At 39.5% G+C, this 14,179-nt stretch overlaps 1 protein-coding gene across 5 annotated transcripts in view; it reads left to right on the top strand.

Annotated features, from left to right (window-relative positions):
- LOC125898695 (HMG box transcription factor BBX) overlaps nt 1-14,179 on the top strand; it is a 34,526-nt gene that overhangs the window by 12,967 nt on the left and 7,380 nt on the right. For 4 of the 5 annotated variants that reach the window (XM_049592561.1, XM_049592560.1, XM_049592563.1 and 1 more), the window contains 11 exons: nt 662-833; nt 918-1,175; nt 4,577-4,781; nt 4,870-4,937; nt 5,120-5,194; nt 6,246-6,326; nt 7,963-8,028; nt 10,144-11,002; nt 11,115-11,247; nt 13,696-13,847; nt 14,061-14,150. In XM_049592561.1, the coding sequence (XP_049448518.1) occupies nt 675-833; nt 918-1,175; nt 4,577-4,781; nt 4,870-4,937; nt 5,120-5,194; nt 6,246-6,326; nt 7,963-8,028; nt 10,144-11,002; nt 11,115-11,247; nt 13,696-13,847; nt 14,061-14,150 (2,146 nt within the window). In that variant the 5' untranslated portion in view covers nt 662-674. The remainder of the gene's footprint in view (nt 1-661; nt 834-917; nt 1,176-4,576; nt 4,782-4,869; nt 4,938-5,119; nt 5,195-6,245; nt 6,327-7,962; nt 8,029-10,143; nt 11,003-11,114; nt 11,248-13,695; nt 13,848-14,060; nt 14,151-14,179) is intronic. The other variant, XM_049592564.1, reaches the window with a different exon arrangement.

Here is a 14,179-nt window from a genome sequence, read left to right as displayed (position 1 = left end):
GAGTCAAGAAGGTTGTTCTGGTGGACATATGCAAAAAGCTGAGTCAAGACACCATACTCAAGTGTTTTAGAAAGAAATAAAAGAGAGACTGGTCTGTAATTGTTTACATTAAAAGGGCTGAGTTTGGGTTTCTTCAAAAGAGGGTCTACTAGCTGCTTTTAGAGTGTTGTCAAAGAGGTTTTGATGAGGAGGGCAAGGCAAGGAAGGAGGTCAGAAGTGATAGACTGAACAAGAGGGGGTGGGGGTCATATTGTTGTGTGGTTGGAGGTAACCGGGATTAGTATCTCATTGAGAGAGAGTGGGGCGAAAAAGAACATCTTTTGTGATGTTTGACAGGATGACGTCTAATTCCTCCAACAGTGCAGTCAAGCACACTAATAGTCCTACAGTAATTGCAGTCAAAATATGTACTATTTATAATACATTTTTATACCTTTTTTGGCAACCTGCGTGATGTCATGAAATGTTCTGACCGAGTCATGCACATTACCAGTTGTTATTATCACACTTGCAGTAACAAACCACCAACGCTAACTATTTTGGCAGCAGGTATCTTTGCTTCCATTTTAAAAAGTAACTAATATTGCATGTTTGGATACGTGTTTTCACTGTGCATGTTTTGTATATGGTCTTATGTTGTGTCCAATCTGTTGTTTTTTAGGTGCGGTAGTACCATGAAGGGTGGAGGAAGGGGTAAAGAGCCACCTGTTGCAGGGGAGGTCACTGGCAAGCGTCCCAAACGCAAGTGCCTGCAGTGGCACCCACTTCTCTCCAAAAAGGCTCTGGATTTCTCTGAAGAGGAAGAAGAGGAGGATGAAGAGGAGCTGGAGAAGGTGAGCGTGCTTGATGGCTTAGATAGATAGGACAGACAACAATATTATAGCATTGCATCTGATGGTTTATGGATTTGTTATCAGCAGCCAGTGCTATGTGACCAGGACCAGGGGTCGCAGGTGCAGTGTGGAAGCACAACAGAGGAAGTGGAGGAGGACTCAAATGAGCAGCGGGCACGGCGGCCAATGAATGCCTTCCTTCTCTTCTGCAAACGCCACCGTTCCCTGGTGCGGCAGGAACACCCTCGCTTGGACAACCGTGGGGCCACCAAGATCCTGGCTGACTGGTGGGCTGTGCTGGAGCCCAAAGAGAAGCAGAAATACACTGACATGGCCAAGGAGGTGAGACTGCTTTCTGACTCTTGCGCTTATACTAACATTATTTTTAACTCTCTCTTACAGCAATGCCAAAGTAACTTTCCATCTTCAATTTCTTAAAAAGCAGGTGCAACATTGTTGGTGAGAAACTCCCGGATTGTCTTACAGATCTTTACTAGTATTATAAAAAAGAAATATAGCTTTGAGCTAAAGAGCTGTTCCAGCTTGATATCATATACGTAGAAAAGAAAAGCTCAAAGCAAGAGAGAAAGTCCGTCTGAACTGTCATGCTGTTTTGTTGAGATTCCGATGGAGATTTAAAGTCTTTTTGTGTTAGTTTACTTGCCATTTCCAACCAAAAACAATTAAGCAATGTCACACGAGAGGGAATGATGTTGTACTGTATATCGTCACGGCTGTGATTCGGTCAGGCAGTTACAGCCGTGACGATATAGGAAAGGAAATGTTAACAAAAGGTGATGAAATAAATTATTTAAGTATGTTATGTAGCTCCGCAAAAAAAAAAAAGTTCCCCCAGTCTGTCACCAGGCAACACAGAACACACGGCAGGAACTCCCAAGCTACTTTGTATTTACATTGATCTGCAACTGTGTAACTTTGTCCAGTTTGGCTGATGAAACGTTGGCAAACCCGAATGTTGGCACGGCCGGATTCAGCTTCCTTGTCCTCTCCTGACGACCACTCATAATTGATTTCAAATGTAATTTTGGGGAAAATATCCATCTTCTTGGTGTACTGCTATAGTGTCCGTTTGCGTCAATGTAGCGAGTGTGACAGTTGGTTAATTAATGGTTGTATTTATATTTATAACACCTGTGAGCGGAGTGATTTTACTGTTACAAGTCCCAGTGATGTTGTACTCTGTATAAGCACTCACGGAATGCCTCTCGTCCAATCAAATTACTCGGTCGGAACAAACTGTTGTATAATATATATTTAGCCACTGCAATATTTGGTGATACTTAAGCTAAAAAGTCATTAAAATGTCAAAAACAGCTTCATTTTGCATGTGTTGCTATCCAAAACAATTTTTTACAAGAGGTTGTGTTTATAACATGAATTTCAATGTGTACACTAAATGTGTGCAAACTCAGTCTTGCAGCATAGCAAACATTCAAATATTCTTTTTTCACTTGTTTTTTTCTGCCATTATGTATAATTACATTAATGAAAATGTTTGATTGATTGATATGATTTGTCAACATGAGGATAGAGGCAGTATTACATCAAAGACACGAATCACGAAAGCAGATCATTTTATGGGCCCTGAAAATGTATTTTCTCAATGAGCTTCTTATGCTCAAAATACATGGGGCATGGACGTGGCGTGACACGTCTGATGTAGCATACGTGCAGCAGAGCGATCAACTGAAGCTGCTACACTGACTATATAAGCTGCGCTTTCCCACACCAGCACCGCACTGCTGAATGCTGTTTTTACATGGCTTGTCAATTTTTCCCTCTGTGTAAGGCTCTGTGGCCCTCCAACAGGTACAAGCTACATAGCACTGTGTGAAAAATCAGCGACAATCTGTTAAAATAAATATTAAAATGAATTCCTCCTTGTACTAGAGGCAATGTGATGCAGCAGAGCAACCTTATGGATGTTTTTACATTTCACATTAAAATCAATCAGTTAAATCAATGCATCTTGTAGTTAAAACAATTCAGTGAATTAATTCAGTACCAGTTACTATATCCTACATGCATCAAAACCCTGAATAACCAACGGCAGTTTCACTTGGCAAAACTCAGTATGCACACAGTCTAGCACATATACACATGCTACAAAGACTGAAGTCTGTGTAGCAGGTTACAAAAAACCCACGCTCTGGAGAAGTTACTACACATGAAAAAAATCTGTAAATGTGTTTTTTTCTGTGATTTCTCACTGGTTTTAAGTGAGTGGGTCTAGGTTGGAAACAGTGATGTCACAAACTTCCATGCACCAATCATAATTTAGCAAAATGTGGATCGAAGACTGTCTGAAATCATTCCCTATGTATTATAAAGTGCTGTCTGCCATTTTAATTAACTGTCTAAGGATGATCTTATGTTTATAGAATATATAGTGCCTCTGAAATATATATGATGAAATGACAAAAAGTAGCGTACATAGCATGAACACGCATTTGATAGATGTGAGAAATACAATCAACACTGTACCTGTCAGTGATAATGCAAAATAACAATGACTCATGCATGTCTGAACTGAAACCCCCATTTGATAGAGGCTGTTATTATTTGATCTGTTGTATGGGCAGTAATGTATGAGGGAGTGATTTCAGACAGATGAATGACAGTTAGTGGGCTATTTGTTTATGTTACCAGGCCAATGTCAGTCAGATCTGATCAAACCACACCCACACAGCCCTGATGGCGCAGATTAGCTGTATTTTTGACTGTTAAATTCAAGGTAAATAATACCTAAGGCTTTTATTGTCCTGGGACCGGTTGCACAAAACACATGAAGTTTTCTCCTTAAGTATGACACTTGAGCTGAATTTATCCTTAGCTAAGGGACTTGCACAGTCGCACAGAATCCCTTAAAAGGTTTCCTTAGGTAAGGAAAAACGTTAACGCACTTACTGCATTGAAAGAGATTCTACAGCGGATACATTTTCCATGAGATTGTTTGTTTGCTTGGACTCATGTTTGTGATGCCTGCCATTGTCTCAAAAGGTTGACTTATTGTTAGATAGTAAAAAAATGGCAGAACAAAAGAAGACAAGACTCTGCCCATATTGGTCAGAGGAGGAAAAGATTATACATGTCGAGGAACACAATCATAGAGAGCACATGATACAAAGTAAATTTGATCCCCAAATACCAGAAAACAATTGTAGAAGAAATTGCAATGAAAATTAATTCTGTCAAATCTATAGTGTAAAATTAAAAATGTATCTGTTGCGTTTTCCTGGTCACAGAACACAGGGTGTGTTGTTTTTTTTCGTTTATCACAATAAACTCATGTTGAAGTTAAGGTAGAGGCATAGGTACCCTAAGTTTTTTTTTTTGTTTTTTTTTTTTCTTTTTTTACCTTGCTTTTCGTTGCTAAGGTCTTTTGTGCAATGGTCTCGGAATCCCTTAAGTAAAAGGCCAAGGCAAGGAGAAAACCACAAATACTTTAGTGAACATTTGAAGTAAACCTTAAGGAACAGACTTAAGGTTGTTTTGCACAGCCAGTTTTATTTTGAAGATGCCTTAAAACAAGGACTTGAAGGAAAATCTTAGCTTAAGGTTTTATGTGCAACCGGCCCCTGGACTTAAACTCTGATTGTTGCTTAATCTGTCATTAACAATTAATGTTTTAATGAAATACTTTGATTTAGATTTTATATTTTAAAAACTGGGGCTGTAAGGTTTTGCTTGTAACCAAATAATTTCTTGATTTTTTTTTTCAGTACAAGGACGCCTTTATGAAGGCGAACCCTGGCTACAAGTGGTGTCCCACCACCAGCAAACCGGTTAAGAGCCCCTCCTGTCAGCCTGTCAGCAACCCCCGCAAAAAAGTTTGGTCCTTCTCTTCCAACTCAACCAAGGACTCCACCACTGCCAAAAAAGTGCCCAAAACTGACAGCATGCCACAGTTAAACTTTGCCATGGCAGGTGTGTATAATGAAATATTTTTTGTGTGGTGAAAACTTGAAAACAAAATGCTGGATTGTTTTTGTCATCACTGTCATTTTTTTGTCAGATCCTACAAAGATGGGAGGCCTTAGCATGTTGCTGTTAGCTGGGGAACATGCCCTCACAAACAGAGAGGTAGGTCACTGCTGGAGGCCACCCATGGGTGCATCCTTGTAATGCACCACCTCTCTTATCAGCCTAATCACTTTTGCTAGTTTTTTTCTGTAGCACAAAAAAAACATTTGTGGTTTTTGAATAATGCTTTTGATTTCTTTAATTTAACAGATGGACTAATCCCAGTATTGTTTCCTCTCTAGATCCCTTCCAGCACTAAACCTAGTTTACCTGACACAGCCAGCGAAGGGAACTCCTTTCCAGGCGATGAGGAAGAGGTTTGTTCTGAGACCGTTTTTCTGTTCCCTTTATACTCTGTATATTTTAGACCAGATACTTGAGGTTGTGTTGTCTCTCTAAAGCAGTACGTACTGCGTACGTAACTGTTTGCAAACAGAATAACACCTAGTCCTGCACATGGTGTGTTGAGGTAGCAAGTGTTGGAAATTAACCAAGATCATTTACTCAGATACTGTACTTAAGTACAATTTCAGGGTACTTAAGTACTTACTATACTTGAGTGTTTTTATTTTATATTACTTATACTCTTAACTGAATACTCCAAAATATAATAAACAAATACATTACAATAGATTTAAGGTACACTCTGCAGGATTGACAGTTACTGTTTGTAAAGACATTCAACAGTGAAAGTGAAGGTAAAAGCAGACCCCGGGTTCATTCTCGTTTGTCGTTTCGCCTCACTATATTTGACTTTCATCTGCCACTGTGTGTCTGGGAAGCCTGCTGCTTATGGTCTGGCACCTGGTGGCTACCTTCTTATATAGCCCTTACTTTACCACAGCTCTGTTGGGGGACACGCTCATAGGCGTCCCAAACACAGAAAATATCAAGAATATAAGAAATACAGACAGAGGGCAGAGCCTCTTCAGAAGAAATACATCGCCACAAACTGAGTGTGGGTCGTAAGTGCTGAATGAGAGGAATTACTTCTGTATCACTGTTGTTTTTAAGGAAAATCCTGCATGGTATACCTTTAAGCCACCCCAGCCGTATATAGAGTAGCTCAAATTAACATTAACATTAAAAATGATGCTTACACGTTAACATATAAATAGGTACAATCTTATAATGTAATTTAAGTTGTTCTAATATGGGCCATCGGCATAAGTTTAGTAATTTCAAAGCAATCAGTTGTAACAACAGTATTTGTCTTAAGAAATTCTGAACTTGTTCTGTGTGTTTTCCTCAGTTTCCCCAAAGTGATGATTAGATTTTGATTAGCTGAACCAATTTTAACACTGATTTGTTATTCAGTAACTTATGGCAGAACTGACTTGATTTTACTCATCCTGTTTTAACTTACAGATGTTGTCTGGGACAATACCAAACAGAGTGCCTGACATTACTGAAAGCAGGGTTAAGTCTGCCCTTTCCCCACTGGCAGAGGTATGTTTGAATTTCATTTAATGAATAATGCACCTGTTATAGTAACTTGTGCATAGACAACGCTTAAACAGCTGTAAAAATAAAAAAATAAATAAATATTTCAGCTGTTTAAACGTTTTCTGTGCACTAGGTGAACTACACATCCAATATGAGTTCCTCCAGTCTCTGGAAACACAAAATTGATTTTAATCAATCATATTACTTCTTGGTGAAACCAAAATCATCACTGTCTAATCAGCAAATGGCAAGAAAATGATCCGCATAGCCATTTTTAGCACCACCTTCAGGCCAAAATGTCAGAATTGCACACAAGGTACCACATCAGCTAACAAGCAATTTGATGCCATGGAATTTGCTGAGCAAATAGTGTGCTCTCAAAAGATGACTTGAAACATTTTCCCATTCCAGGAAAGCAGCACATGTGATCAGTCACAACAAACAAAAAACACCAGAGGTCTGCACCACAACATGAGATTAGTGGGTAACCTTTACTCAGGTTTTCCAGTGTCATGAAGCTGACTAACTTTTTATGAGAATAGATCACCACAGTAATCTATGCTGCATGGCTAACTTCAACGAATCAGATCAAAACCTGCCAACAGCCTGACTACTGATCAGCAGCTCACTGGAAACAGTCACCATTCCTACAGGGTCATGACAGGGACAAAAGAGTTTACAGCGAAGTGACAAGTCATACAGAGCAATAGATATTTTTATAGATCAGTCGAAATACTTTGCTGTTTCAGGCTTTCTGTGTGTCTCCTCTGGTTTTAAAACAGCTTCTAACAATCACAGAGACAGTTTACTGCACCAAGTAGATACATAATGATGATTATAGCTGCATTTTAACGTCACAGTTTCTTTTATCTTGACAGCGTTGATGCTTTTAGACTCAAATCAGAATAATATGAAGCAACTTGTGATGGTGATTTGAAATAAAAAGTACACCCTCTGTTGTCTTTTATTAGAAAAACAACCCACACACTGTTAATTAGCCCCCATGATAATAAATGCATCATTTCAGTCAGATAGACCTCATCAGACAGACATTAGCTGCTTTTCTTCTTCTCTCCTCTCTGCTTTGGCAGCAGAAACAGAATAGCATCGCATAGTTATAACTCCCACGCATATTTATAGTTTATAGTCTTACTTTTAATAATTTACATCTTATTATTCTGTTTCAGATATGTGATTACATTGTGTACATTTAACCTTGTTGAATATCCCTTTTTTCTGTCGCTATGATCAAATCTTCCAGAGGTTGTCAACGTTTTATCTCACATCTTACTAAGTAATTCATTCATGGTTCTGACCAATGTCGCCTGTAATTACCAGCTCCATGTTTCTCATGTGAATGTGATCATAGCTGGATTAGAAAAATTGAAGTTAACAGAGCCAGTTGATAACCAGCTTCATGACGCCAGTTCTCCAGGATCACCAATGTTAGACAGACAAGTTGAACTTGCGTCGGGGTTCAGGCCCCAGCTTTAATCTTCCCTACTATCACAGTAAAAACATTTACATTTGTTGTTGAAAGTAAACATTGCTAAATAATGATGGCATCTGCAGAAAGCTAATCAGTGTGATCTCATAAAAAACACCTCAGGTGATTAAACATGTTACTGTATGTTCACAGTCATCTCTCTCTACGGCACCTGAAGGAAAACCATGTGGACAGTCTGCTCTCTTCCAGCTGGCTGAGGTATGGCATTTGACAGTTTGCGCATGTCATATCAAAAACACATATTTTTCCTCTTACCTGTAGTGCTATTGAATTAATGAATAGATGGCACTCAGCTTGTGGTGCTCCAAATACAAAAAAAAAATCCATTTGAAAAACTCAACAGCAATGTCCAGAAATCATGACCTGGTTGCTCAGGATAATCCACAGGCCTTGTTGTGAGCAGTTTCATGTGGGAACTTTTTTCTTTCTACCAATTTACACCAACTAACCAAATCACTGCAAAGAAGGAAGCGACAAGAGGCTCATGCTTGGGTCAGCGCGAGATATTAACATTAATGGCATCTTCATTTGCTGAGCTGTTACGATAGCTAGCTCAGTGGTGCTAGGTGAGCTAGCAGTAGATGCACGCTTTCCTCTGCACGGTTATATGGTTGGCACATGAAACTGTTGACACCAAGGTCTGCAGATTATCTTGAGTAAGTGCATGTTGGGTGTTTCAAATGTATTTTTTTTTTAGCTTTGAGCACCACAAGCTGAGCACCATCTAGTTCCGGGAACTGCCCATTGGTTCGACAGCCCATTGTTCCGACCATATTAAACTCATTGTTCCGAAGTCCGTTCCGAAATCATCATGATGTCCAGTGGTTAAGGTCTGGTTAGGTTTAGGCACAAAAACCACTTGGTTAGGGTCAGGAAAAGATCATGGTGTGGGTTAAAATGAAAAAGAAAGTGACAAACACATAAGCCGTGAGCCTGCTCCACCTCAAGCCGGTCGCGGCGCACCATATGCCCGCTGCGAGCCGTTCAGCACTGCGGACAGTCGGACTAATGGGCTGTCGAACCAATGACATGGACCCCTAGTTCCATTATAACTGAGGAGAAGGCAGACATCTCCACAGCCGATATTTTTAAGACTTGGCAACTCACACTAAAACAATTGAGACTAATAAATAACAGCTTCATTTAAGAATGTTAAATAATGAAAACATCAAATTTACATGATTGGACTTTGATGTCAGTTATCTTTCACATCAGAAATTGAAAAATTGTAAATCATGCAGCAGAGCTGACAAAGTTGCCTTGTTTGTGAGTGTGCTTCAACTAGAAAACAGTCTGTGGTAGCTGAAAGCAAACATTGATGTTTTGTTAGTTTTTAATGATGGGAAGTCTTAACTGAGAAATATGCTCCCTTTTCTTCCATGTGTTTGGTCCTTTTACCCGTTTACTCAACTGTAAAATATATAATGAAAAAAATAACTAATGAGCATCAACATGAATTGTTTACTGCTGTTTATTTAACAATGCACAGTGACAGCAGGGTGTCTGCAGGTCCTTAAAAAGTTTTGAAATGTCTTAAACTCAATTTTATATATTTATTTTTATATGTATATATTCAGGTCTAAATTGCCACAAATATTTAATCTAATTTGATATATCCATCTACAATTCTTTTTGTCAAATGAGTGAAACTCTGCATGAAAGTCCACATTTCTGATGTTACAAATCTTTAAACCTACCACTGAACCTAATAATGTCTTTTTACTTTATGTTTACACTTAACTGTTGCCGAAATGTAACTCAATCTAGTAACTGTAGTCTTACACAAAACCTACCTTTGCACAGGACAACGAGTATACTTATCTTTAGCCTTACCTGCAATGCTTGAATAAGATTCAGATGATTTTTGAAACATCTGTCTGAAATATGGTTAAAATTATATTGGAAAGGTCTTATAAATAGCATTAAATTTAAGTGTCTGACACCTGTAGACACCCTGTGACAGAAAAAAAATCATTTCACAACTGCGTCTTTCAATCATTGGAAAAAATCAGATTCTATGTTATATGACACATTATCATTAATGCTATCAGTAGATCCATATACGAGTGTATATAAATATCTGCTCAGACAATGTATGAGATTTGTTATGGGCACATTGTAAAGCAAGTTTTTTGTCACCAGTAGGGGGTATAAAGCGTTCAATCAGGGCAAGATTATTAGAAAAAAATAGAGAAAAGTTTACACAGTGCAATTAGTAGAAAGTTTAGTTTCATTTAGGAAGAAACTATAGAAATGAAAGAGTATCGATTGCTGTCATTTGTTTAACATTGTGGCTTTTTTTTTTTTGGTAAGATGTGCTTAGCGTCTGAAGCTGGAAAGATGGACACCGTGGTATCTCAGCCTGAACACGGCTCCTCTACAGCTTCTCTCCAGGAAACTACGGTCAAGCCAGAGATCAAGGAGGAGAAGGCAGACAGTGCCGAGTGTCCTCCCTCCTCACACACATCAGCCCTCCTACCTTTGCTCTCCTCTGTCACTTCTACCTCCACTGATGCCATTCCCCCACAACTCAGCAGCCAAAATGCACGTGTCAAAAACAAGAGCAAGAAGAGGGAGGTGGCCAAGTCAAATGATGACGATGAGATCGCTTGCTCGGCAAAGAAGATCGTCAAGAAGTGTAACCATGCAGAATCAAACATAGACAGTGTCTTCAGTACGATTGAGGCAGTGGCTAAAGGGGCCTGGAGGGACACAGAGGAGAAGCCCAAAAAGAAGATCCCGAACAGTCCTAGTGCTGGAAACTCTGGTGGGCCCAAAAAGAAGAGTAAGCCCAAAGTCAAGACCACTGTCAAAGAAAAAGAGGAGGAGATGGAGGATGACAGTGGGCAGTGTGAGCAGTACAGTTCCTCTGAGGTGGAAATGAAGGAAGACATGACTGATGTCAGCCCCAAGGCAGAAATAGAGGAAGCAAGTCTAGGAAGCACAGACCTTCAGGGCAGCATCACAGAACCCCATCCCTCCCCCTGCAGCCCCTCACCTGTTAAACTCAAAGAGGACGACAAGGGGAAGGAGAGGTCGAGTGAGGGGACCTGCGACCCCAACATAGAGAGCCACGGCTCCAGGAAATCAGAGCGGAGCTGTAAAGGCGCCTTGTATAAAACCCTTGTTTCTGAGGGAATGCTGACGTCACTGAGAGCCAACATTGACCGAGGTATTCATTTTGATTCAGTGGCAAACTGATTCATAGATGTAGGAGGCATTATCTGTTCTGTGTATGTTATGTAGTTATTGCATATTATGAATTGTTTTATATGCGTCTGCAGGTAAAAGAGGGGCTTTCCGAGCTTCTGATCATGATGCAAACTGGAGTGATGACAGCTGGACAGTTTCTCAGATGGGACCTAATAATCCCAAGAAGCTGAAAAAGTCCAAGTCCAAAGATGAATGTTCACAGGGGTGAGTCATATCTCCTCTTGTTGCGATGCTGTAGCTTTCTGTATAGGGTATACTGCAGTCATTTTCCACAATAGTGATAGAACGGGTCATTTTTAGCACTCTACCCTGAGGTTCTTTTTTTATTCTTTTCTGTATACCTCGTGTTAAATATCCTGTGGAAAATCTGAAATGTCTGACACTATATATTGTCTGTACATCCACTTAACTCTGTTGTTTACTCTAAACCTGACTACACCAATCAATAATCACATTTCTTGTATTTATGGATACACTGCTGTTTACAAACCATGCTTATTCAGTTTGTCACAATGAAGCCCCACTTGGATAGGATTGATTTCTTGACTGGTTTTTTTTTTTTACTGTAAGGGCAACTTGACTGGTTCTCAGAGGCATACAAAGGCAAAGCAGTAATTCTAATCTGTCTGTTGGTCATCACAGTAACATTGCAGTCATCACCTCTGTTCTAGAGAGAAATCTGAAAAATGTGACTCCAACAAAGCAACATATATCAGGACAAGCAACCCAAGCCTCATAATAAACTCTAATATCACAGAAATAATTATGAACACTTGTCTCTCGGTCTGACCTGAAGTAAATACAGAAAGTAGTTCCTTGAATTAACTGTTGGAGCTAAATGCATTGGGATCTACTTTTGGGTCAGCCAGCCAGCTAAGAAAACTTGTGGCTTATTCATCCGCAGTGATTTGGGCGATGTTTGTCCCGATTTTGATGATGTTTTGTCAGAGTTGCATTTCTCCAAATTCTACAGCAGACATTGTGTAAGCAAAGTTATTATGGCCTATAGTCAGAATGGGCATAACACTCAGCTTGAATAAGTACTGTAATTTCACTGTAACATTAAATACACTGGTTAGTGATTTTGATTCCATCCTCAGCACATGTCTGTTATGGTCTGTGCACATTCAATTATAATTACACCACCAATAACCTGCTGTTTTTCAGTACACTTGCTGGTCCTCCAGTAATATTCGTCCCATCTGGAGAGACATGTTGCTCCTTAAAATGGTAATACAGTGCATGCAAGCTAAGAACGAAATTACAGTGTGTATAAAGCAGCATTTTCTGTTAAGGAGAAAAACTATATTGCTAACCGGATAGCGAAAAACAAAAAAAAAAACAACAGCTTATTTACACCAACATTCAGTCCACTAATGTGATGAAGGGAAAAAGAAGGAAAAACATACATGAAGAGAGAATGGTGCCCTACAAACTCATCAAGTGGGCTGCTGGAACATCATTTTAAAGGTGATTTTGTATTCACCTTCATTCATTCATTCATCTTCTAACCGCTTCATTCTCTTGGGGGTCGCGGGGTGGCTGGAGCCCTGGACAGGTGACACATAGAGACAAACAACCATTCACGCTCACATTCACACCTATGGACAATTTAGAGGTATTAATTAACCTAGTCCCCAATCTGCATGTCTTTGGACTGTGGGAGGAAGCCGGAGTGCCCGGAGAGACCCCACGCTGACACGGGGAGAACATGTAAACTCCGCACAGAAGGGCTCCCATGCCCGGGATCGAACCGGCAACCCTCTTGCTGTGAGGCGAGAGTGCTAACCACCACACCACCGTGCCGTCCTGTATTCACCTTTGCATAGTCAATTTTCTATGTAGTTAACACTGTTGCCTTACAGAAACTAGTCCAGTTCTTACTGTAAAGGCATAGCAGGCATTCAGGTGGCGCCATTTGTGTAGTTTGCACCCATTTGTGTAAATAATTTAAATTATCAGTAAATATTATATATTACCAATATTGATAATAATACAAAATTAAATAACCTAAAGGAATACTTGAGCTGCAAAATGACCATTTGTGTATCAGTTACTCGCTGAGTGTTGGGTTGAATTCATGAAGAAAACTTGTTTTTCTCGCATGCCTCCAAAAAATCCGAAGAGAATCCAAAAAAGGCGATCATTCATCAATTGACGAAAACAGGAGCCCCATGTAACAGTAGAAAAACTATATCCAAATATCTCTTTATAAAGTCTCACACAACTTGTGCAATATAATCCAAGTCTGATTTATCCAGTCATATGCTCAGTACATCCCAAACACATCAGTTCTCTCTGAATTACGCTGCTGTTGTCCAAATTTCTTTGAAAAGTTTAATTTAATCAGACTTTTTTTAGTTAATACATCATATTAAATGGTCAACCAAGTTGCATGGAGGACAAATTATGTACAGTTTAACTGGAAATTGACACACACATTCCGTAGTAACTATTTGGAGTTTGTGTTTAGTGTGGAGGAAGGTAGTTTTGATGCTCTCACTGTTTTCTGTGCAGGACTTCACCAAGACACTTTACTAATTTTTGTAGGAAATGTAGAACTCACATAATTGCTTTGACATCTGTTTTGTTTTTATGGGTAGGCTGTCTTTTATATGCTCAATTATGTAAACTCCGAACTTCTCTCATCAGCCTAGGGAAACTGGAGGAGGAGTTTGAAAGGAAATTTAACAGCCTGCCGCAGTTTAGCCCGATGACATTTGATAAGAAGGGGACTGCTGTTGCAAAGAAGAAGAAGACTGACACCTCCACTGTCCAGGAGGAAGTCCCAAAAGCTGGGAAAGGTAAGAGCAAAATTAAAGACTTCTCCACTTAATAAAAACAATTACTGTCCTGTTAAATCCTCCCATCTCATCCTGCACCTGTTTGTAGAGTCATGTTTTCCATACTTGTGGTATTCAGGACCAGTTTTCTCTTCTCTGTTAAAGTAAGAACATTTGGACTCCATAACATAGCATTTCCATGCTCTTTTTTTCTTTGTTTTTTTGCTATATCAGGGTCATCTCCATCTCAGAAAAAGACTTCATTCCACAAGATTGTTAGGAAGCACAAACACAAAAAGGAGAAACCAGTTGCAGTGGACAAAGGTGAACTAGAATGTTGATGTTTGTGCCTT

Source organism: Epinephelus fuscoguttatus, linkage group LG12 (genome assembly GCF_011397635.1).
Source record: "Epinephelus fuscoguttatus linkage group LG12, E.fuscoguttatus.final_Chr_v1".
NCBI classification, from domain to species: Eukaryota; Metazoa; Chordata; class Actinopteri; order Perciformes; family Serranidae; genus Epinephelus; species Epinephelus fuscoguttatus.
This window is presented reverse-complemented; position numbering and strand designations above follow the sequence as displayed.